We start from the raw sequence: 24,212 nt of genomic DNA, 5'->3' as shown, positions 1-24,212 counted from the left end.
TCTGACACAGAGGCTGGGCCCTGGCAGTGCGTCCTGGGGGTCCACGTCCTGGGTGCAGTGGGCTGGCTCAGCGGCCTCCAGCTCTCCTGGAGCGACGAGGGTCTGGGTGCACGAGAGCAGGCAGAATGGGGCGGTCCCCCTGCACTGCTCGGGGACAGTCCAGACGCCCCTCCCTGCAGTGTCCTGGGCTCACAGCCCTCCTGAGCCTGTTTGGGCCAGAGCTGGGGTGAGAGTTGAAATGTCGCTGTCGTTCCAGTGTAGTCTTTAAGTTGGGGGTTCATACCGTGCCCCCACTGTCTCGGGGCCCTGCAGGTGTCCGGGGCCCAAGGTGTGGCTCTGGCAGCTGTGGCCGAGCAGCCACGTGGTGGGTCAGGGTGCAAGACTGGCCGCCGCCGCTCTGTGCCAGTCGGTCATCTTCTCCCGTGCTGGGCTAGTGGCTGGTTGAAACCTCCCGGTTCTGAAGCTCCACACGGAGACCCGGCGTAGATCTGAAAGCTCGTGTCGTCCACGGTGTCCCTGTGGCGTGAGCGCACTCATGGCGCCTTCAGCATTCTCAGCCGTGGAGCTTTAAACTCACTGTGTTCCAGAAGAAGAAAAAGATTGTTTTATTTTCGTTTGCGGGCTCTCTGAGCTCCCGTTCCTATAACTTACTGTGGGAGCCCTGGGCGCAACCAACAGTGTTTACCCGTGAGCCCCTGGGAGCAGAGGCAGGGGGACGGGCTTGTGCCACTGGGTCCAGAGTGACGGTGGGCCTCCTGCCCCATGTTGCAGCAATGCAGGACATGCCCAGCACTCGACCACCTGCGTCCCTCCCACGGCGCTCCTAGCCTCCCTGAGCCTTTGTGTCCTGTAGGAGGGACTTGGGTGGACACCCAGGTGCTCGGGCTCCCGAGTCTCGGCCCTCCTGAGCATCTCCCAAGCAGGTGGCGGTCGTCTAGGCGGGCTCTGCTCTCATGCCTGGTCCGCCCGGCCCGCCGCCTCTGGGGACCAGCACCCGTCGGGCTGACGCAGGCTCTCTCTCCCCACGCAGTGTTCCCCAGCAGCCCCGAGCAGCCCGGCATGCCCTGCCCTGGAGAAGACAGTGAGTACCCTGCCTCCTGCCGCGCGCTGTGGCGTGGACCTCAGTGTGCTTGCCGGCAAGGGGAGGGTGGCATTTTGGGGGGCCTGTGGTGTAGGACTGTTTACCCCAGGGGGACTAAGGGGAGTGACTAGATGAGGGGACTCCTCTGGGGTTTTCACGGGGGAGCGTCCCAGCCTCCTTTCGTGTGTCTGTCCTGGTGCACGCGTGGGAGGGCCGGTGCCAGGAGCCCCTGAAACGCTTTTATCTTCCCCAGGAGGGCAGGGCCCTGGCGGGGAGAACAGAGCGAGTTATGTGCTGGCTGGGAGGGGGCAGCGGCAGCCCCACCGACTGTGCCGGTGGGGGCAGATGACCAGCAAGGTGCACACGGGTCAGAGGGCGAGGATGAGGGCAGTGGTGGGAGGAGGGGTGGGTACAGCTTGAGATCCAGAGGCTGGGAAGCCAGGGAGGGAGGGGCTTCCGGGCAGCAACCCAGCCAGGGTGGGCCGTCCCGGGTACACCTGCCCAGGAACAGCAGGTGATGCGTGTGATGTGTCCTGTTCCTGCAAGTGGGACTTGGGAGCCGCAGGGATTCAGGTCGAGGCAGGAATCTGTGAGGTCCCGGGAGGCTCCGGGGAGGGGGGGCGCTGTGACCCAGATCCCTCCTGCTGGAGCCCCAGGCGGCCAGAGTGGGCCTGTCAGGGTGGGCGGCCCACACGAGGGTTTCGGGGGTCCTTGTCCTCCCCCCCCACCTGTGGCTGCCCACCTCCCATAGAGAGGGGCGTGTGTCCTGAGAGGCGCCGTCACACCGGGCGGTTTGTCAGTGTTCCTGCTGGGAGGCCATGTTCCCTCTGCTGGGTTCTCAAGGGGGCGTCCTGGTGGTTGACACCTCGGTGTCTCCTGATGGTGGAGATAGGCAGTCTCTGTTGACCTGTCCACAGAGGTCGCCAGCAGCTGCCCAGCATCTGAGGGGGGGGGCTGCCTGTCAGTTCCGCCCCGGCGCCAGCGTTTGGGGTCCGCCCTTCTGTGGCCACCCTGGCACCCACCTGGCTCTTCCCTGTGGGATTGCCACCCGGTCCTGGGTCACCTGCACACTGGCCTCATGAGGGCAAAGGTCGTTGGGGTTGGCTCAGCCTCTGCTCTGCTGGGGGTGGGGACCACAGGATGCTGAGGACTCGGGTCTCCACTGGCGGTGGAAGTGGGCTGACTGCCCCGTGGCCCTGTCCCTGTGGGCGGAGGAGGAGAAGGTGGAGCCTTGCCAGCGTCCCGCCTTGGGCATAGAGGCAGGCCCTTGGGAGGCCCTCGGTGGCTTCAAGGGCACCGGCTGTCATGGGAGAGCCTTCCAGCAACACAGGGAGGCGGCCATGAGTGGGGTGTGGTCCTGAGTTATGCAGTGGGGGTGTGTTCATGTGAGGCCTGACTCTGGGGTGCGGGCCCCCGTTTGACATTTTGACGTGGGACCACTGGGGACTGGGGCTGCGCAGTGGGTGCCGTAGGCAGGAGCGTGCCCTGGGCCAGATCGTGGGTCTGGCGGCACCTCTGCGGGCCTCCCTCATGGTTAGGCCCCACAGCTGTGTGCCGCTGATGCCTCGGCCCCACCCGGGATCCTCTGTAAGCGGGGCGCCTGAGCCAGGCACCCTCTTCAGGGGGGACGCCACTGCCGCTCTCTGCCCGGCACCCTTCGGTCCCTCTGACAGCGGCTTGTCCTCGGGGGCGGAGCCGCCGGGAGCCCCTGAAACAACCTTGCACCTGCAGCTCCCGGCACTCTGGGGCTGTCTATTGTTTCATTAAATAACAGGCTTCGTTCAGCTTTGTCTCAAATTATTTGCAGCTGACTGGAAAAGGTAGTTTTCCACCCGCAGTGGGCTTCCGATAAAATCAGCGACCCCCTGGTTCAGCCTGGGTTTTCTTGTGTCCTGCAAACTGCGTGCTTTGGACGGATCGGGGGTGACATGCCCATCGAGTGTGGCTGCTCACACAGCACCCCCCGTGTCCGTCTTTCCTGGACGCCTCGTGTGCTGGGGGGCTTCAGCACCTCCTGACTCTGCAGACCCGGTCGGGGTCGTCGCTGGTCTCCAGAGGCAGCCCGAGCGGCAGGCACGGGGCTCTGCGGACAGTGTGGTCTGTCTCGGACTCTTGGCATCCCTGTGGCTCGAGAGTGGCCACTGTGGAATGCGGTCAGCGGGGCCGCAGTGGCCCATCGCTCACGAACAGCGACATCAGCAGGTCGCATCATTTTCTCGGGTCTCAGAGTGTCGCTATTTTGATTTTATTCAGCTGATCAAAACCACAGGGGCCACCACCCGTTGGTGGGGAGGCCCATCAGCCTGTGTTTCCAATAAAGGAGACGTGGGCACCTGCCCCTGGGGGTTGCCTTTACACTTGGGTGACTGGAAGGCTGTGGCAGGGCCAGCCGCTCACGAGCAAGCTCCACGGTGACTTTGGGGCACCTGGCGGGCCTCAGAGGAGCCAGGGTTTGAGCCCAGGCCGGGGCCGGAGTCTGTGCTGAGCACTGTGACGCAGATCTGAGAGCCTGGTGCCTGCGCCTCAGCAGGGCGCAGGGTGCGGGAGGTTCCGGCGGGGGCGCTTGCCTGCATATGGGCCCACGATGGCAGCAGGTGTCATTAGAGCCCTGAGGGGTGAAAGTGTCCCCTCAAGTCTGTGCCCCCAGGGCGAAGCCTGCTGTGTGGGGTTGGCTCTGCGCTGCGGGGCTCTGGGAGGCTGGAGGTCCCGGGCTTCTCTGCGTGTGTTTTGCATCTGAGGAAAACGGGCCTGTGCTCCGGTGCCGCATGAGGACTGAGGATGGGTTTGGGGGGCTCAGCCAGGGAGGAGGAGGGTCAGGCTGGCTGTCCTGGCTGGGGGTCTGCTCTGGCTGCCAACACAGGCAGTGCATGAGGCCCTGTGTAGGGGGCCCAGCCCCCCCCCGAAACACGCTGCTGAGGCCCCCGGGCCCCCCCACCATAGGCTGTTGGGTGTGCGATCGTACCACTCACTCAGCCACCCTGCTCTCACCCCCTCGTGTGTGAGGTGTCCCCCAGCTGCCCTTCCTGGTGCCCCCCCAGAGCAGTGACAACCTCAGGAGGCCACCTGCCCCATGGTTTGTCCAGCCTTTGACCCGATCCATGGCCTCCCCTCCCCCCCTCCTTACCCCCACCCCATGCTCCCACCGCTGGGTCACCAGGCTCAGCCCCTTTGTGGATGTGGGTCAGAGGTCACTTGCATTTGGGTGGCCACTGCGTCCCTGCATCCTGGCAGGAGGGTGCGGGCCAGCTGGGCGCCCTCGCCCTTGGACGGCACGCTGCACTCCCGGCCGAGCCTCCTCCTCCGGCCACCGGCTCCCGGGACCGGCTCGGGCAGACAGGCTTGCTTTCACGTGACGTCAGCTCCTCCACATCCAGGCCGTGTTTTCGTTGGTGCCTCAGCTGCCGGCTCCAGCTCCCCGGGGGAGCCGGTACCACCGGGCCTGGAGACCTGAGGAGGCAGGGACTCGAGAGGTGGGGGACCGCTGGCCAGCCCGCCTTTCAGTAGCTGCCGGGCCTGGGAGCCCGCCCGCTGCGGGGTTGAGGGGACGGAGGGCAGCCGGGGCGTGAGAGGGCAGGAAGATGCCCGCCTTCACGCCCACTGCCCCGTAGAGCATAAAGGCGCCCGTGCGGTGGCGGCGGCAGCGGCGGAGGAGGAAGGGTGAGTGCTGTGTGCGGCCAGGGCAGGCCGTGCGCTCTCAGGCCAAGCTGCGGCCCGGCCTCCCGGCCTCGGCACGGATGCTCCAGCAGACTCGATGCGGGCGTGGGGGTGGGGGGGAGCGTGGGGGCCTTGTTCCCGAGGCTGACGGATGGCATGCAGAGCAGCCGCTGATGCAGGGGCTGTGAAGGCAGCGTGTGTCCCCAGACAGGGTCTGTGCCCAGGGCCTTCAGTGTGGCTGCGGGTCAGGGAATAGCCGCACCCTCATCTGAGCCCCTCGGGGCCTGGGGCGGCCCTGTGCCTGCGGTGGGCTGGGGCATGTGGGTGCCTGGCTCTGCAGGCGGCACCTGCTCCCCCGGCCCAGCCCTCCCCTGGCTCCGGCTCCCGCCACCCCGGCCGGTCCTGGCTCCAGTCTGCGCTGACGACACGGCGGGCAGTGTTGACGTGCGCTGGCTGGCTGGCTGCAGGGTCCTCGCAGGCGATGTGTGTGGGGGCGCCCGCGCTGCTGAGATGGTTGGAGGTAGATGGGCTGCCGGGGCTGCATAGGGGCGGGGGGGGGCGGGGGGCCGTTTCTGACGTCCATTTTGCAAGGTGCTCCTGTGAAAACAGCAACAGCAGCAGGCAGCCCCCCACAGGCTCATGGGGGCGGGGGTGTCGGGGGCCGGGGTGATAAGGCCGTGCTTGTGCACAGTGGCAGGTGCTGGGGAGGCCGAGGGGTGCAGGGGGACCAGGGTGCGCCCCTCCCCCAGCAGCAGAAGGGCCTGCTGGTCGCAGGGCTGCTGGCTTGTTGTGGACCCTTGAGTTACGAAACGTGGGTGCATTTGGGGCTGTTGGGGAGGGAGCGGTGGCAGCTCACATGCGTGCCGGCGGGTGGGCAGAGATTAGCTGTGTCATGGTTTCCTCAGGACAGCTCGGCCTCTCTCCTTGTGGGCCATGATGTGCTGGCCATGCAGGGCTGCTGCGGACCCCCAGAGCACAGACCTGCTGCCAGGACCGGAGCTGGGACGGGGGACTCAGAGCAGGGCCTTGGCCGGGTCTACTCGGAGCTGTGAACGGGGGACAGGCTGGATCAGCACCTCCCTGAAAGGAGCCTCCCCTGTCTGTGTTGATGTTAGCAGACGGGACCGTGGCTGCCTGTCACCTGTCCCCAGGTCCTGGTCTGATGCATGTGGATGTGCTGTGGTCTTGTCCCAGCTGTCAGCCGGCAGCCAGGCGCCTTCACAAAGTTCTGAGCCGCTGGCAGTGACATAAGGGGTCGTGTGTGCTGTCTGCCCAGCTGTGAGCCCGCACTGCCCATCCCGATTCTGCCTCTGGGCTGCCCGGCTGCCCCCCATGGGGCCCTGGGGAGACCTGGTCAGTCCCACTAGGGCATGCCAGTGGGTGCTACCTTCGGCCTCCCTGCCACCCAGGGTTGATCTGGGGACCCCATCACCATAGTCTGTGGCCCAGTGAACACTTCCCATTTTGTGGGCTCCCTGTGACGTGGTGGAGAGGAGGCTGCATCTCGTCTGCTGGGCGGCCCTGGTCACCCAGACGGGATGGGGCCTGCGGCAGCCGAACACCCAGAGGCCCGGGTCCGGGTCTCAGGTTGACGATGCCTGGGCTCAGGCCCCACCTCTGCTGAGGAGTCACAGACTCAGGCAGCGGGCGTCTCCTTTAGTGACCGAGACTGCGGACAGGCTGAGCAGGGCAGCCCTGGATGGAGGGACGCCCCTGGAAGGCTGGGGGAGCCCTCATTCCAGGTCTGGCACCCCCGTGTCCACCCCGGGAGGCAGAGAAAGCCTCCACTCGGGGCTTTGCGGGCGGGATGTGTCGGAGGCCCGGCCAGCGGGTCTGTGCCGCCCGCTTCACTGTGGCCACCGCAGGGCCTTTGCATGTGCCTCTCCCCCACCCCCAACCCAGGGCTTGGACAGAGCAGGTCTTCTGAGACTTTTGCTGCTTCACTGGAGGGGAGGGGAAGCTTTGTTCCAAGCAGCCCCCTGCGCCGGTTACCCCGACATTGTTCTTGGTGATGACATCATGGCAGCATCCTGCCGGTGTGTGTGGACCCGGCAGTGTATTTTTCGGACCACCCTGAGCGGGCTGGGTCAGGGCACCTCACTCCCGTGTCTCTGAGGCCGCTGGTTCCAAACCCCTGGGCGGGCACCCCAGGGGCCCACGGGCCTGCCATCCCCACGGGGGGCTCGGAGTCGGGAGAGGCGAGAATGCCGGGTGTACGGGAAGTCCTCTCTTCTTTTTTTACATGTATGTTGCTTTGCATCACGCAGAAATGACTCATGATGCATTTGCCTCACTCCATGGCTGTGCTATTAACCCTTAAAAGCTGGTTTGGAGGGAGAGACAGAAACATTGGTTTGTCGTTCCACGCACTAGTGCCCACACTGACTGATTCCTGCATGTGCTCTGACCGGGGATTGAACTCACAGCCTTGGCCCATGTGGACGACGCTCTAGCCTGCCGGCTGCCTGGCCAGGGCAGCAAGTCCGGGGTGGGCGCTTGGGTCGCGGGTGCTGCCCCTGTGGTCTGACAGACAGGGGCCAGTCCAACTTGTTTTATTCCTCATGCTCTTGCTGGGCGAGTGAGGGTTCGCACCCATGGTGCCGGGGAGTAGGGGGAACTGGCTTGTCTGTTCTGCTGTCTCATCTGGTGGGTGGACGGGTCTGGGGTCTTCTTCAAGTTGCTTCTTCGTAACGTTGCTTCTGTGGGAGGTTTCAAAAGGCCCGGTCTGCAGCAGGACGGAGCTGGCCGCCGGCGCGTGGTGAGGGCCTCGCCAGGGGAGTGGGCGCTCGGTGCTGCCCCCGCAAGCACTTGTGTGTGAAGTTCAAGTTGTGTGTCAGTTCCGTGTTCCGAACACGATGTTGAGTTTGGCGTATCTGTCTCGTGGTGGTGAGTCGTCCCGCGTGATTTTAAAAGAGAACAGGTGTCCCCTCTACCCCCCCGCCCCCCGGAGGGGCTCACTCCCTGTGATAGCAGGTTCTTGGTGTTTATTTCCAGATTTCTGAATAACACATTTATGCTGCTGTTTCTAGATATTTCCATTTGGGGTGTTCTTGGTCCCCTCGTCTCTGGAATTCCGGAACATGTTGCTCGGCCAGCCCTCCCTCTCTCCCCCGACAGGGTCAGGTCACCGTTCGTCGGCCATCTGCTGAGCGTTTGCGTTGCCGTGGTTTTCTTTCAGGGCTTCCTGGAAGTCCTGTCTTAGATTCGCCCGCAATCTTACCCCCAGGTGGGCGGCCCCCGCATGCCAGCCTCACCTCCTTCCCCGTGACTGGCCCCCCCCCGCCCCGTGCTGGCCCCCCGGGTCCCCTGTGCCTCTCCTCTGCCTGCTCCCTCCGTTCCTGGCTCCTGCGCCCCTCTCCGCTTGATCTCCAGTTGAGACTTTTGCCAGGACGCCTGGGGGAGGCGCGTGGGAGCGAGGGTCCTGAGACCTGGCCGGAAGATGCCCGCGGCCTGGCCGCAGGCCGGGCGACCGTTTAGTGGGTGGAGCTGCGGGCAGCGCACTCGCCTTCCTCAGCCTCCGTCGGATGGAGCACTCGGAAGGCCTTTCGTGTATTTTCTCCTCCTGACAGCACCCAGAGCCGTGGCCTTCTGTCCGGTTCCGCGATGCGGCCAGCTCCCTCTGGGGTGGGGACCCCGCATGTGGCAGCGGGCGCTCTGTCATTTCCTCGATGTGATTCTCTGCGGCGTCAGGCCGGCCAGTCTCTGGGCTTCGTGTCTGTTTCCCGTTTCTGCCCACTTGTTCTCCAGCTTTCCGTCCAAACCACCTGATAAGTTTGTTGTCTGTCTCTAGCCTTTCACTTCCCGGAGTCCCCACGGTCCCTTTGACAGTGGAGCATTGCTCCTGCTTCCACAGCGACGGTCACACCTTGTGGTGGAGGCTGAGTCGAGGCGAGAGGCCCCGTGGGGGAAAGTAACTCTGTGCACTGCTGAGCACACCCATGCGCGGCCCTCGCCGAGCCCACGAGGTGCGTGCCGCTGGCTTCGCTCTGGCGCACCATGGTCCCTGAGGCGCAGCGGGGTTCCTCCCCCCGCCGCCGGTCCGGTCCATGCTCTGCTGCTTGCCGACCTGTGACCTGGTCCTGGCAGGCTCCACCCTGTGGTTCCCAGCCGCGTGAGTGGAGTGACCATCACGGAGGAGCACCGAGCACGTGACAGGCGGCGCCCCGCCCACCCTGCAGCTGGGACCCAGGCGCAGACATGTGACGAGGGACTGTGGGGGTCGTGGAGTGTGAGGTCGCCCTTCGGTGTTTTCTTGGGTCCTCATGCTGCTGTCTCCAACAGGGTCCCTCCTCCCCGTTGGTTTTGGCTGGGAGGCCTTCCTCAGCCACGGTGACCGTGGGCCACCTGTCCACGTGGACAGGCGGGCATCGGGAGGCTGCTGGACACCGTGGTTGGTCCTGGCTGGGCCTGTTCCTGGGACCCCCAGTGGTGGCCGGTCCAAGTGCCTGGGGAGGGTCTGGGGGTCCCCCAGGCTGCGTGTTCATTCCACCGGCTGCCTGCGGTGAGGACGGGGTCTCCTTCTTGGGTGTAGCCTGTGCTGTGGGCACCCAACTCCCTGGTCCCTGGAGCCTTCGGGATCTGGCCCTGCTTCGGCTCCCGGTGGCTGGTCGCCCCCTGTCCGACACCCGACGCAGTACTGCCCGCCCTGTCGTGTTCGCTGTTGTGGGTGTGTCAGGGTTTCATCCTCCCACTGGCCCGGGAAAGAAGCCAGGTAACTGGTGTGGCCGTGTCCCTGCTGCCTGCTGAGGCTCCATCGTAGGGCCTGGCCCTGGGGCTGGGCTGCACGGTGCAGGTGGACGTGCCTGGACCCCGTGGGCCAGCCTGTCCCGAGGGCGCCATCACCCGAGCACGAGGCCGATGGCTAGTCTGCTGTCGGCTCTCCGCCCTGGTGTGGGCGGGGCTGGGGGCCCAGAGGTGCGTCTGTGACACAGGTGTGTGAGGTGTGTGTGAATGTGTGTGGAGGGGTGTTTTAAAGACCTCACATTTTACAGCAGTTTCAGATTTACAGGAAGCTGAAGCGGTGGCAGAGCTCACAAGCCCCTGGCGATCAGCACCCGGTGTCAGTGTGGGGCCCTGTTGTCATCGGCCCACGGATGGGGACCCTGTCGTCAGCTCAGGGCCGCCCTCTCTCCTTGGTCCTCCCTGTTGTCCTCTTCACACCCCACCCAGGCAGTGGGGAGACACTGGCCGTGTGGCTCCGCAGGCGCAGACCTGCCCGCTCTCACACCAGACGAGGCGTCCCCTCTGACCTTGGCCACGGTGCTCTCTGGGGCCCGCCGCGCTGCCTTCTCGGTGGGAGGGGGCGACAGGCGGCAGCCTTCACAATGGCTCTGCTCAGGTTGGCCTTCCTTGCACCGAGTGCGTCCGTGTTCTGTGGGCCATGATGTCCAGGCAGTCAGCCCAGGCGTGGTGACCCAGGATGGGTGCCCGGGCTGCTGGGAGGGTCTCGGTGGACAGCTGGCGCCTCTTCCCACTCTGTAGCAGAGGGGCCTGGGTGGCGTGTCCCGAGGTCACATGGGGACTTGGGGCTGCTGAGCGGTGGCCAGGGCCGGCTGGGCAGAGTGTGGGCCTGGGCGGCCGCCCCAGACAGGAGGGAGAAAAACGTGGTGAAGCCGTGTCCACCCGGCGAGGGAGACTCACCGACCGACCATCCGGGGGGCAGGTGCCGTGACGTGGGTGGTGGTGAGCCGGGAGCATCCACAGCCCGGCTCTCTGGGGGAGGAAAGGAGACCCTGGGCCAGCGGCCCTTGACATCCCTGAGGGTGGCATTGGGCACAGACGCTCGGGGGGGCTCAGAGCTGGCACCCGTCCCTCCACTGTCCCCTGGAGACTGCTCTTCTGTTGGAGAACAAGGTGACACGGACAGGAGGTTCGGCTCAGCCTGTCACCGCTGCTCAGGAGACAATGCCCTTCCCCGGGGGCTGGGCCGCCTGGTTCTGAGGGGCAACCGTGACACTTGGTACCAGGCACCTGAGCCAGGCAACAGGCAGCTCTTGGGCAGCAGGCTCAGGAGACACGTGTGAAGGAACGGTGTCCACTCCCTGGACGGCGCTGTCCCCACCACCCCTCGTCTGCCTGCCCTCAGGCTCCCGTCCCCTCTTGTATCTCGGTGGGTCAGACGTGAAGCTCCATCCCCGTTGTCACACCCTGGGGACCAGCATTAACCTCTCCTTTCCCAGGTGTCCTGGCAGCATGGGGTCCGGCTCCCTAGGGGGACAGAGGCACGGGGCGGCAGGTCCGGGCGGCCCCACGTGGTTGTGGAGACCAGGGCGCCGCTCCTGGTCCTGGTCGCCTTCTGCCGCCGGGCCACCGTCGCCCACTGGCGGCCCTGAGCACTGTCACTCGGTGACAGTGACGTCAGTGCGCCTCGGTGGGCTTTACCGGCCAGCGTTTCCTGTATTTCAAGTCGGGAATGAGAAATACTTATTTGTTCGTTCATTCATTTAAAGTTGAAACCCGTCGCTCTGGCCGAGCGGCCCCGTGGTCTGTTCACCGAGAGGGTGCGGGTTCCGTCCCCGGTTTGACACACGGTGGTTCTGCAAATCAAAGCTGAGTGAGGAGGGGTGGCGGCGCCTCTGCAGAGCCTGTCGGCGGCTGCGGCCCGCAGACCGGACCCTCCCGCCCTGTTGCCACCGGTTCCGGTTTGGCCCCGTGGCCCCGAGCTGCCCAGCACCTGGAAGAGTGTTTTCGCCGCCCTCACAGGTAAACGCGGACGCTCTTTGGGGTTTCTCTAAAACCCGCCAAGCGGTCCTTCCTGTTTTTCTAAACCCTCCCCGGAGGCCATGCTCACTGACTCTAGAGAGAGGGGAGGAAGGGGGAGAGGTGAGAGACATCCACTGACTGCCCCTCACACGCGCCCTGACCGGGGACTGAACCGAAACCCAGGCGTGTGCACGGGACAGGGTCCCCACCTGCTGAGCCACCTGGCCCCGGCTGACGGTGCTCCCTTAATGGCCTGTGGCACCTGAAACCACATCAGGGGCGTCTCTGGGCTCTGGCTTTACAACCTTGGCTCACTGAGCCCCGTGGACCCTGTGGGAGCGCGGTGAGAGGAGGCGCTGCGGCTCGCTGCCCGCCACGACGGAGTGGCTTGCCCTTGGCGCCCCTGCAGGGGCCTCCGGGACCCTTGGGGTCTCCAGACCTCACAGGGTGCAGCCAGTTACCTGTGCCCGGTTGTTTTGGGAGCCCACCTACCTGCTGTCTGAGCCGGGGACGCAGGTGGGGGCGAGCGGGTCATGGTTGCACGCCATCACCACGTGGAGGCCTGGGGGCCCGGCCCCGAGGCAGGATGAGTTTTGCGGGTGGGCTCTCTGCACCCCAGCGTGACCGACGTGAGTCTCCCACCCCTGCTGCTCATCCTCTGCTGTGGGATGAGCCAGCTCAGGGCCGGCCATGGCACGTGGGGGTCAGTGTGGCCACGGGCAGGAATGGCTCACAGGTCGGCCGCGGTGTCAGGCCCGCCCTGAGCTTTTGCGTCACTAAACTGTGCTCCGTCACATGGCATTTTGTTCTGACAAAAAATCGTCACTGGAGCATTTAACCTCTCTGCTTTGTGCCTGGGAGGTGGGCACCTGGTGACTGTCACAGTGTCTTAGCCGAGCAGTGAGACTGAAGTGATGGCTGCACGCCCCCTCACAGGGCACCCTCGGCGCTCCTTGCACTCCTGTGAAGGGAGTAGGGAGCGTGGTGGGTGCTGGCCTCCGGGCAGGGTGTGCCCATGCCAGGCTGAAGCGGGTGACCCTCGCACAGAAACCCCAAGTGATGGGACCCCGGGAGCGTTTGTGCTGGCACCGGGCAGGGCTTCAAGGAGTGTGGGCTCTCTTACAAGGGTCCCAGAGACAGTCCTGGGTCCCACCTCTGGTCCCCACGCCAGCTGGTGACAGGGCCAAAGGCCCAGCCTCCCGCCTCCCCTTTGCCCCGAGAGCTTTGTTCATTGTATTTTTTCAAAACGCTGTTTTGTGGAGGCGCTCGGAGCCAATGCCAGCAGAGATCTCGCTCTGGCCGCAGAGTCCCTGCAAGGGCCCAGGCCACTGCTGCCTGGCGTCCCCTCCCTGGTGGCCCTGCTGCCCCAGAGGGCTGTGCCAGGTCACGGTGTGCCAAAGCGGCCGTGGCTGTTTGCGTCACCCCTTTTCCCATACAGGTGGGCCGTGCTGGGAGGAAGGGCTGCCTTCTCCCCTCTGTGTCTGAAACCCGGAGCCCCGGCAGGGCCGAGGGCAGTGAAACCGAGTTTGCTAAAACCCATCTCTGTCCTCGCTGACCCTGAGGCTCGGACTCCCTCCCGCTCAGCAGGCGGAGCCTCAGCACGCCTGCCCCACCCCCGTGTGTGCGTTCATTGTCCCCGAATCACTGGGGCATGGTGTGCAAGGAAGTCACTTAGGATTTTGGTGGCAGTCCTGTGACGCACTGTGTGTCCTGCCCCACATGCTCTTGGCATTTCCTGTCCTCCTGAGGGTCCCCCACTTTGTGGCACAGGGGCCCCCAGGACCACATGTACACCCCGGATGCCCTGGAACAGGTGACTCTCCTGGAAGTCGCTTCCTTTTGGGGGAGAAGGAACTTGGCAGCCAGGGCCCTGGGTGCCCGAGTGCCCAGCCCAGTCCTGTCCCCCAGCTCCCCCAGCTCCGTCTTCTTCCTCCCCATCTGGGTGCCCCGGCCTGTCTGCTCGAAGGCCGTCACTGCCACGTGGACAGAGCAAGGTCAGAGCCGCTGTGCAGGGACAGAGGGGTCCCTCCAGGCTCCACTGTCCTCAGGTCGCGCGGCCTGTGCAGGTGCGGTGGGCATGGGGTCTGGGAGCCGAAGCGGGTGCTGTTTGTGAGGAGGCCACGGGCCAGCTCGGCGGCCACTGGGCATGTTAGCTTGTTTGCATTCAGTTTCAGGGAAGTTTCCTTATCCTTTTAAATTCTACTTTGCTTGTGGGTTGTGTGAAGTATTTATGTAACTCAGAAATGGTGACACGGGAAGACTCCTGTTCGTGCAGCTTCTGCCCCTCGGGCACCCGGTCCGGCTCGCTCCCAGGCTTCCCCGCCCCCCCGCCCAGCATGACTGCTTCTCATCGCCTGCTCGTGGCTGTTTGCTCTCTGGTTGCGGTTGCGTGAGGGGCGCCTGGAGCTACTCTTTGCTACTTTCTTATACTCTTCTGCTTTTTGAAAGCGTCAATGTGGATACGTACAATAAGAATACAAACTGGAATGAACGATACATTTTCAAGGGCCAAGAGCATCTCAAAATCCAGGGAAATGACATTGCAACTCGTCTTCAGATGACCCTGTCATGCCTCGTCCTGAGCATTTTGTAGCTGCGAACACCTGGCCGTCTCCCGTGACAGTGTCACGGCGCCTTGTGTAGAGAAGCCTCGGAGATGACTTCCTGAGTCTTCCCTGTGATAGAGTTGTCCGAACTTACTGTCTTGGCCATTTAGACAAAGCTTTTCAGCCTCACAAAGTAGTGTTGTGAGAACACGTACATTTTTAGGGTTGTTTTTCAAATTTGGGAGGGGTCGTGGTTTTTTCATCTCAGTCCTGAGACCACCGCAAGTGCCCCTGCGCAGCGACCGACCTGAGATGTGCTGGAGCCGGCCGCCGCACCGGGACCTCTCGCTCGCTGCCCGGTCCGTGTCACAGGCACCGGTGTCAGCGGGCTCTGTGCTGCCTCCCCTCACACGGTGGGTTTCAGAGATGCGTGAGACGCACACGCCTTGTTGTCATGGAAACGAGTAAAACACAGCTTGTCGCCCAGAAGCACCAGCTGCTGGGAGCCCCGCTGCGGACCTGAGCCCCCGGACGCCCTCTTACACGTTTCGGTCCTGCAGTTCTTCTTTATTAGCTTTGATTTTATTCAGAGTAACCGCTCTGCCCTGGCCCGGGAGGTGGGCGACCGATGACTGTCACACAGAGCGTCTCAGCAGATTGGTAAGACACCGAAGTGACTGTCACACGCCTCCTCACACGGCCGCATTCTGAGAAGTTTGTTGTCAGGCGACTTTGTCCCTGTGCAGACGCCACAGGGGCACAGGCGTCACCCTGATGGCACGGCCTGCCACTCACTCACCTGGGCTCCGCGGTGTGGCCCACAGCTCCCAGGCCACCACGCCACTTGGCCTGTCCCAGCCCCGAGTCCTGCGGGTGACGGTGGCACAGTGGCACTTGTGTGTCTACACACAGGATGCTCTGGGGACGATGGGCGTGAGCGCGAGGTCCACTGGGAGTGGGCCTGCCGGGCGGCGGTGGCTGAGTGGTCGCTGTGAGGGACAGACGGCGCCCTGCGATGCCAGGTGGCTGCTTCGGCTCCTGGGCCACCCAGGCGACACCTCTGCCCAGAGGACCCTCAGGAAGCCCTGTGTTTGAGGAAATCACGGTGGCCTGTCCACCACCCGGGAAGGGCTGGCGTCGTGTGGGCAGAGGAGTGTCACCCGTCCAGAGCGACGCCCATGGTGACACCGAGGACACTCACTGCGACAAGCACCGTTGGGGGACTCAGGTGGCTCTCCCCCGACACCAGCACTCTGGTCAGGGAGCTTCACCCCCCTTGTGTCTGTGGTGGGCAAGTGTGGCCGGAGCGGCCGGCTGAGGGCCCGGGTCTGGGTCTCGGAAGCAGCACAGGAAGGCCAGCCCGCTCCACGCTGAGGCGCCTGTGGCCGAGGGACAGGCTGTGTGGTGACTGGCACGTGCTGGCTGCCCGGACACACGGTGTGAAGGCATCTTTGTCCTCAGGAGTTGGAGTCTGAATAGTGGCTTTTTCCAGCCGCCCTGTGTGCTGCCGACTGTGGGGGGGCTGAGGGGGTGGCGGGGCTCTGCTGGTCCTTCCCTGCACCCCCGGCCGAGTGCAAGGGCCTCCTCACCTCCTGGACCCAGGCTCCGCCTCTGTCACCTGCTGACCCCGCCCCGAAGGGCAGTAGGGCCCATAAACAGCTCTCTGGGCCACACGCCCCCTGCATGTGGCGCGCACCTCTGCTCCTGCCTCTCCCCACTGGTCCCCCAAGTCTCTCTGGCCCACAGGGCCCAGCCCTGCCTCTGCCAGGACCCCTCCTCCCCCAGCCCTCCCGCCTCCTTCCCTGGAGTGTCTGCACGAGGGTGCTGCCCCTCCCCCATTCACCCTCTCTCCAGCTCACGGGCTGTGCGACCCCCTCACCCTGTGTGGCCTCTGCTGGGGGTGGGGTATCTGCTTTGATGTCAGTGTGTCCTCTCTTGGCATTTACTGGACGTCCTCCAGGGACAAGTGGACACACGGCTCCTCGCAACAGGTGCCTCCAGAGGTCCCAGGGCCCAGACAGTCAGGAAGGGCTCAGCGGGCCTGGCCCGGTGGCGGTACCCAGCTCTCCAGGTCAGGCAGCCCCCGGGGGCCACGAGTGCCACTTGGTGCCCAGAAGCCTCACAGCTGCAGCGTCACTTGGCCTTGGTAGCTGGGGAGGGGGACAGTGGGCGGTGACGGGTGAAGGCAGCAGAAAGGAAGGTCCTTGCACTTTGTACTCGAGGCGGCGTTTCTGGCTGTAAAGCCACGCACGCCGCCGCCAGGAAGTTTGGGACATGCAGGAAACGTCCGGAAAGAGTGTGAGCTGCCCTTTGTGCAGAGCGGCCTCTCACGCTCACTGACTAACACGAAGGGGCGTCCGTCTCAGGCCCGGGACCGCGCCTCTGGGTCCCGTGCTGAGGGCTCAGTCTCCTGTCCTAGGTGGCGCCTGCCCCAGGGCCAGCGTGCCCCTCGCCGGAGCCCTCAGGTGCCCTTCCTGGGAGGACGTCCCAGACTCCGTCTGTGTCCCTGGTGCAGAGTCCCAGAAAGACAGTTACTCTGTCGAGGAATAGAAATAAATAAAAAATACATTTTTATCATCTAAAAAGCTTTGGTGTGGGTGCGGGGGACTTGTCTGCTGGGACACAGGCACCATGCAACCCCCTAAACCCACCTTCCAATTCAGGGTTTGTGCTGGATGGCGCGGGAGTCACCAGAGAGAAGCCTGCTGTCCTAGGGGGCGTGGCCTGAGCACTGTGTGCCAGGGCCCTGAACTTTCCAGTATCTAGAACTTTCCATCTTCCCAAACGGAAACTCTGGCCGTGAAACACTCACCCCCACCCACAGCCCCTGGTTCCACTGTCTGCTTCCTGCCCCCGTGGGTCCGACTCCTCCCGGACCTCACCTGAGAGGGGTCGCACAGCACACGTCCTGCTGTGTCTGGCCGGCTCCTGTCACTCAGCAGGACGGCCCCTGGCGCGTCCTCGGTGGAGCATCTGTCGGGGCTTCCTTCCTCTCTGAGGCCGGGAGGCATCCCGATGCCTGTGGGTCTCGTTTTGCTTCCCCGTCCTCTGCTGACGACGCCTGACTGGTTTCCACCTCCGGCTGGCATAACACTGCTCCGAACTCAGGGCGCACCTCTCCGTGGGCCCCTGCTCTGTTTTGGGGACCCACCCAGAAGCGGGGTTGCTGGATTGTGGGGTTCGCTCCATGTGTACGCTTCCTAGCACCTGCCGCCCGTTTTCCGGCGTGCCTGCCCGGTCCACGCCCCCGCCAGCAGTGCCCAGGGTGCTGAAGGTCTCGCCCCCTCTGCGCAGGCACTGGCGTTTTCTAAACAGAAATGAAAGCAAATGTCGCAGTACCTGCCGTCCTGGGGGTGTGAGGTGGCGCCTCCCCATGGCTGAGGGCCCGTTTCCGTGGCAACCCACGACGCTGAGCTTCGTGTGGGCTCCTTGGCAGCAGGACGAGTGCGTTGTCTGTGGCACGGGGGCTGGTCACCTGCTTTCTGGTTGTCCAGTCACCCGGGCTGGTGTGAGTGACACGCCGCACATGGTGCGTGTGGACCAACCTCCCGGGGTCACGGTGTCAGTGCCAGTGTGGGCGCTTGTTTCCTCCTTTGGTGCTGTCCCAGGCTGTGATTGGCTGATTTTTATGAAATCTCACCAACCAGGAAGAGGGCCTATTGTGTCGGCCCCGGGGGCGGGGGGGGGCACGGGGGAGCACTTGGAGCCTGCGAGGGCCACCCTGCCATGCAGGCAGGGTCAGTCCCTCTGTGCCCAGCAGTGGCTGCCACGAGGTCATGGCCTTGCCCGGACACCTGACCTGCTGGTCAGCCAGCAGCAGACGCCCAGTGTGTTCTCGCTCGCATGTGCCCAGGCTCCCCATTTGCCTGACTGCTTTAGCAGCGCCCCCATGTGTTCCTGTGGGGGGCACGTCCCCGTGAAGATGGACAGGGCCCCTCGAGCCTCATGGGGACACCGGAGAAGCCCCAGTTGAGCGTGCAGAGGGGGGCCGCCAGTCCCCCTCGGGGGCAGAGCACCTCGTGCCCGATGCTCGGCACCCTTCACCTGCTGTGCCCCCCAGCCAAGGCCAAGCCTAAACGGAACCCTCCTCACTTCTGAGCTCTGGGTGCTAAAGCGACCCCCAGGTCAGGTGCACTTGAGCCTTTGGGTGATTTAGGGCGTAACTGTGAGCTCCACGTGGATGTTCTCGCAAGCGAACAAAAACGAGCATAATTTATTCATGGATCTGGCTGTTTCTGTTCAAAGGAAACATTTACATTTAATTATCTGTAAGAGTTAAAGGGCCAGGGTGTCTGGGAGGTGGGGCCAGGTTTTCCTCCAGCAGGGATGGCGTGGGGGGGTCATGGGACGGACCACTCGGACCTCAGTCTCTGCTGAACCCCCTGCCCGAGCGTCCCCCGATTGGTGCTCCTGGGAGGGCGCAGGGCCAGGAGCCGAGACCCGCGCGGTGGCTTGTTCGCTGGCTCCTGGGGAGCCCTCACACACGGCTTGCATTTTGCAGTGCTCAGCAGGGAGGGCGGTCAGAAAGGCCGGTCAGCCCCCATCCATGCAGGACGATGTGTGCAAGACATCACGACAAAGGCGGTGCCAACAGTGCTTGTCACCGAGCGTGTCCTTGGATGTCACCCAGTGGCATCCTGGTTGAGGGACAGGGCACCATGTGCAGCAAGGGGGCCAGGACACCAGGCTTGGCTGTGTTTGGTGTCATGGGACCCCTCCTGGTGGCTGGGGGAAGGCTTGGCCCCTGGGGACCCACAGCAGAGGGGGCGAGGGCTCTGCCCCCTGATGTTCATGGTTGCTGCCCCTGTCTATTTGGACAAAGGTCCGCTCTCCACTCTGATGCCCAGGCCTGCTCCTGGGTTCTGGGCCCACACTGACCAATTGTGTGGAGGGGCGAGATGTCCGGGACCCGGGCTGCCGCTGGGCAGGTGGCAGAGCCAACAGCACAGGCTGTCCCCCCAGGGTGTGGTGGTCTGAGAAAGTCTGTGCCCCATGGGCCTGGCTCCGCTCCTTCTGGGAGGGCAGGGACCTAGCCACAGCCTGTGGCTAGAACCCCAGGCGCCGGCACGCGGGGGCAGGGCCGTCCTTCATGCTGGTTTGACTGTCAGGTTCCTGGGCCAGTGGAGGCTGTGGGGGTGTGGCAGGTTGCCCGCTTTGTCCCCAGGGGTCGGGGGTCCAGGGACCCGCTCTCACGGAGACGCGGGGCTGGGGTGTGTGGGCCTTTAGGTCGGTTCTCTGAACTGGGAGAAGCTGTGCATTAAGAGAAACCGCCTGGGAAAGTGCCAGTTTGCCATCAGTGTGGGCTGTACCCCGGCCTGGCTCCCTGTGCATGGGGGCAGGTGTCCCCGGCGGGGGGCATGCTGGCCCCTGGAGGCTATGACCAGGAGCCTGCCGCGTTGGGCGTTTCTGAGAAGACAGGTGGGCTGTGGTGGAGAGGTGGTCGGCAGGTGACTCAGCATGAAACCAACCCCTGCTCCTGGCCAGTTCACTCCTGAGTTGGGCTTTTCAACTCCGAGCCATCCGAGCAGCTCCCAGACCACCGGTGCTTGGGCCGGTGACAGGAACCACGGCTGTCCTTGGGCCTCCAGGGCGACTCCTGATCCAAACCGCTGTGCTCGCCAACTGACCGAACAACAGGTGATGGCTGCTTGGAACCCAGTAACATGGCACCGGCACCTGCGCTGTCCTGGGGGCTGCAGGAGAGGCCACCCCATGGCTCCGGGGGACCTGGGGGCTGCTTCGTCCCTGTCACAGAGCAGGCACGGCGCCCCCACCCCCTGCCCCTCAGTTGCTGGGACAGTAAATTAGGAAATTAATGCCACGTCACAGCCCGAGGATGCTGGTAAAGGGGCTGCTCTGTCACACTCTGAGGTTTTTCTGGAAAGTTCCCCTCCTAGAGCCCTGCTGTTCATTCCGTGTGCTCTGGTGGTGGCCACTGGGTGTCGGGCCCGTGAGAGAGCAGGGCCCCTGGTCCCTGAGCAGATGCCCACAGACAGGCTAGTCCCTTCGAAGTTCCAGATCGTCATTAACGTTGTAGCCGAGGCGGAAACTCTGGCCTGGGCAGGTGTGTCTGTCCCGGGGCTCAGGAGGGGTGGCCTGTGAGGCGAGGGCCAGACAGGACGAGGGGGCTGTGGAAGGCACTGCCGGGGGCGCCTGGGGGGGGCACCCCAGGGCCTCGGTCCTCCTGTTATCTGTGCATTCCGTGAGCCTTTGTGCTCCTTCAGTGACCCTGAAACCTGGGTGTGGCCTGTGTCTTGGTCCCATTAGGCTGAACGTCGAGTGTCCCTGCTGAATCGGTTTCCGGGCAAGGAGCAGAAGTATCTGGAAATACGTTTTCAAAGCCCTGAAACGGGCTGAGGGCGCCTTGTGGTGGGAAGGGATGGACTCGGGCCTGTGCCCACTGGCTGGGGCGCACACCCCCTGCTTGAAGCGGCCCCTTACAGCCTCGGCCGTGTCCCGTCTTCTCCGAGGGTCTCCAGTTAAACCCTGTGTCTCCCTGGTGCCTCATGATTGGGTCCGAAAAGCGCGTTCGTTTTTTTCCGTGCGACGGCTCTGCTAGCACTTACTTGCCTTTAACTTCACTTGAAGCAGTTTTGTTTGATTGTGTCCTGACAGCTGTCACATCAGCGTGCATTTAAAAAATTATCAAAATCGGTGAATTTTTGTGTAGCTCTTCTAACATGCAAGATGGAAGAAAATATGCAACATTTTCGGCACATGAGCCTTGGTTATTGCAAGAAAAGTAAAAGCACAATTGAAACCCAAAAAATGGTCGTGCCATTTGTGGAGAAGGTGCGGTGCCTGAGTGCATGCGTCAGAGGCGGCTGCACCATCTCGTGCCAGAGATCCCTCGCTGGACGGTGCTCCCTGGTCCGGTGGACAGCAATACAGTTGAGACATTAACTGAGAACGATCGACCTTAACACCACACGGGAGGGAGCTGACATGCGCAGAATATCCAGATCAATGAAGTCATCCGTGGAAGTGAAAAACTTGCCTTTCATTGTATGGGAAGAACCATACACACTTTTTGGTGGCCAGTGGACTGTTTACACCCCAGCCCAGAGGCAGACGAGGAGAACCCTCGCCCGCGGCCGACCCGCTGCTCCCAGCCCACGTGGCTGTCTTCTGCTGGGCTCAGCGTTGCTTTCTTCTTGTGGAGGTGGCTTTCCTGAGATTATTCCAGAATCTGCTGCACGGGAAATGCGCACGTCCAGGGACCGTCTGCCATAGCCGAGGGCTCCATGGAGGCAGCAGCTTCTGTGCTGGCGTGTCGCTTTGTCACCCCGCTTGCCTGAGTGTCACCAGCCGCCTCTGTCCCCACCCCAGGCCCTCACTGGCTATCCGTTCCTGCTGGCCGCCTCCCTGATCTTCAGGTCTGGGTGTCGCTGCCAGGCTCTGCCTCTGGGTGTACATGCCACCCTGTCCACTCCAAGGACAGCCGCGCCCGACGCTGGCTTCTAGTGTCAGCCCCCAAGGACAAGGATGTGGGTGCCGGGGAACTCGTGGGGTTTGTGAGCCGGGCCCCCTCCTGGAGCAGCAGGCAGAGAGGCCGTTGCGCCGGGGAACACGCCGTGCACAGGCCTCCTCCCTGCTCGACCTGACACCACTTGGGGCGGGGGGTGGGGCCTCCCAGGGAGGGCCGTCAGAAAGGAGGAGGGACCGCGACTCTCCTTTCCCTGATCCCAGGGGCACAAGGGGCTCCTCGAGGTGCCGTCTCGCTTCCTGGAGGCTGAGGTCTCCTGCAAGTGCCGCTCACTCCCTAGGTCTGACTCCCTGAAACCAGTGGGATGATGCCACCGTCCCTCGGGGGGGGGGGGACGCCCTGGCCCCCGCAGGTAGGTCGCAGTGTTTCCCACCTGACGGCCATGTAGCACCATGTCAGCCCCGAGTCTGAATTCAGTGGTGACGACGGGGGCCCCCCAGCACATTCCTACAGCCTTCCAAAGGCTTGATTTAAAAGAGAACCAGGCCCCCTCTTTGGTACGTACTTAACTAAAGCTGTTTCGAACCTCAGGTGTGATTTGTGAAATCTAAAGAGCATGCACTCGGCTAATCCTCTAGTGGGGGAGGCCGGTGAGCGCCCCCGCCCCCCTTTGGTGGGGCCTGGGTCCCCTGTGCACACGCTGGCAGCACCCCACCCCCTGGGGGCCATGGCTGGGACGGCCTTCCGTTGGGAGTGGGGGGGGCAGCGCTGATTTGCTTGTTCTCACTCCGGTTGGTGTGCGTCACTGCCATGCTCATTCCCTCACTCGTCCGTCGGCTCCGTGCCGCTGGGCCATGGGGCCCAGGACAATGGACTTCAACTTCCCGTGCCACCAGGCGGTGGCAGTGCCTCCCTTGTAGGCTGGGGTGGGCAGGACGGCCCCCAAGATTGGGGCCCAGAGAAGGGAGGAGCACCTGAGCCTCGGCCAGGCCGGTGGGAAGTGCACGCATGCGTGTGTGCGTGTGTGTGTGTGTGTTTTTCCTACCGCCACCCTCATGCTGAGGCTCCTCTCCTTGGAGTTAAGGGTCACACAGGCTTTGGAAACACAGAACTGGCCTGGCGTCCAGACGCTGCCGCAGCTTGGCCAGTGGGCGGCCCCGCCTGTGAAATGCAGGTGCAGGTGCCGCCTCCCTGGAGGCCTGGAGGAGACTTGGCGCCTGCCGGTCCGGAGCAGCGTCTGGTGCACGGCAGGTGCATCGGGGGTGTGCCCTGGACATGCTGTGGGTGTGGGTGTGCACTGGACACGCCGTCAACACAGACAGTGGATGCAGGACAGGCACACAGTATCAGACACAGAACAGACACTCATGGTAGACGTGGACTTGGTACGCGGCAGAGCCGCAGGCTGACAGTGCGCAGTGGACGCTTCGCCACAATGTAACGTGCGTAGTGGGTGCACAGCAGGATGGATTACGTGTCCCGGTGAGCACGTCACCGCGTGAGGGGCCTTTGTGATGGGCGTTGTGGGTGGGGGTTTTGGGAAGCAGCCCCCTTCCCTCGCCCTCTGCTCCTCCATCCCACTGGCACGGACGCAGAAGAGCCCCTCTGTCGTGGGGGGGGGCCGGCCCGCGCCACGGCTCCAGCGCCAGGCCTTCCCCGCGCCCGTCCCTCTGCTTGACCCAGATTTCTCTTTTAATTTACACTTTTCCTCAGGGTCTGGTGCAGGCTTTTCCAGGCCTGCTGCAAGGCAGATTTTTTGCTGTTTTGTTGGAGGCAGCCACAGATGCCTAGAAATGTCATGTATTTTTTCAACTCTGTGGAAAGAAGTCTGAAAACACAGCTCCCGCCCTGCCTGCCGAAGGGCCCAGGAGCCAGTCAGTGAGCCGGGCCAGGCGGCCTCCTGACCAGCTCTGGCGCTCAGGCTTCCCGGGAGAGTGGACAGCACTTCAGGCTAGCAGCGCCCAAAGACGAGGACTGTGGTGTCCACCCTGTGGCGTCTCTGGGCCACACTGGAAGGACAGTTGTCTTGGGCTGCCCGTTAAATGCACAAATAATGGCGACACCAAGAAAGTCTCGTAACGTTCAAAGCAGATTCAGGATTTCGTGTTGGGCCGCCCCCCCTGCAACCCTGGGCTGCAGGTTAGACCACCCCTGTGAGTGGGGGTTTGCAGACCTGGTAGGGGGAGTGTGCCGGCTCGCTTACAGCGGGGTTCCCCCCGGTGCCCCTGGGGGTGGAGTAAGCACGGCCATCGGAGGTTCTGGGGCCCAGTTAGGTCTTTTTTTTTTTTTTTATTTTTAGAGAGAGGGGAAGGGAGGGAGAAAGAAAAGGAAAGAAACATCAATGTGTACTTGCCTCTCATGTACCCTCTACTGCAGCTCAGGCCGGTGCCCTGACTGGGGATCGAGCCGGTGACCCCCTGGTTCGCAGGCTGACACTCAGCCCACTGAGCCCCACCAGCCAGGGCCCAGTCCGGTCCTCTTGACTGTCCCAGCAGATGGGTTTGGGGTAGGCAGTCACATGGCCGAGGGCGGCCAGGCCCCTGGGCTCGTCCAGGTGTTGCCTCGGGAAGATTTCTTTGAGATGTTAGGCAGCCACGAACGATACTCCTTCCTCCGGGGTGGTCCTGGCTTCCCCCCAGGACCAGGAGGAGTCCTGAGGTGGGGACCCTCCGTGGTCACCACCCAGCGCAGCCCAGGCCATCAGTGGGGCAAGGGGCCGAGGCTCCTGCGCTGGTGCTCGTGCTCATCCTCTCTGTCGCACTTGTGTTTGGCTGGGTTCTGGGGTTAGAGAGCCACCCGACTG

At 63.6% G+C, this 24,212-nt stretch overlaps 1 protein-coding gene across 3 annotated transcripts in view; it reads left to right on the top strand.

Moving 5' to 3' along the window:
* Nucleotides 1-24,212, top strand: part of PRKCZ (protein kinase C zeta) — a 63,535-nt gene that overhangs the window by 4,976 nt on the left and 34,347 nt on the right. For 2 of the 3 annotated variants that reach the window (XM_037062161.1, XM_037062160.1), the window contains exon 4: nt 1,031-1,081. In XM_037062161.1, the coding sequence (XP_036918056.1) occupies nt 1,031-1,081 (51 nt within the window). Of the gene's footprint in view, nt 1-1,030; nt 1,082-5,133; nt 5,256-24,212 lie in introns of those variants that run through there. The other variant, XM_037062162.1, reaches the window with a different exon arrangement.

Source organism: Sturnira hondurensis, unplaced genomic scaffold, assembly GCF_014824575.4.
Source record: "Sturnira hondurensis isolate 20B ecotype Veracruz unplaced genomic scaffold, ASM1482457v3 Scaffold0013931, whole genome shotgun sequence".
Classification (NCBI taxonomy): domain Eukaryota; kingdom Metazoa; phylum Chordata; class Mammalia; order Chiroptera; family Phyllostomidae; genus Sturnira; species Sturnira hondurensis.
The sequence above is the reverse complement of the archived record's forward strand: the minus strand, read 5'-3'. Positions and strand labels throughout refer to the sequence as shown.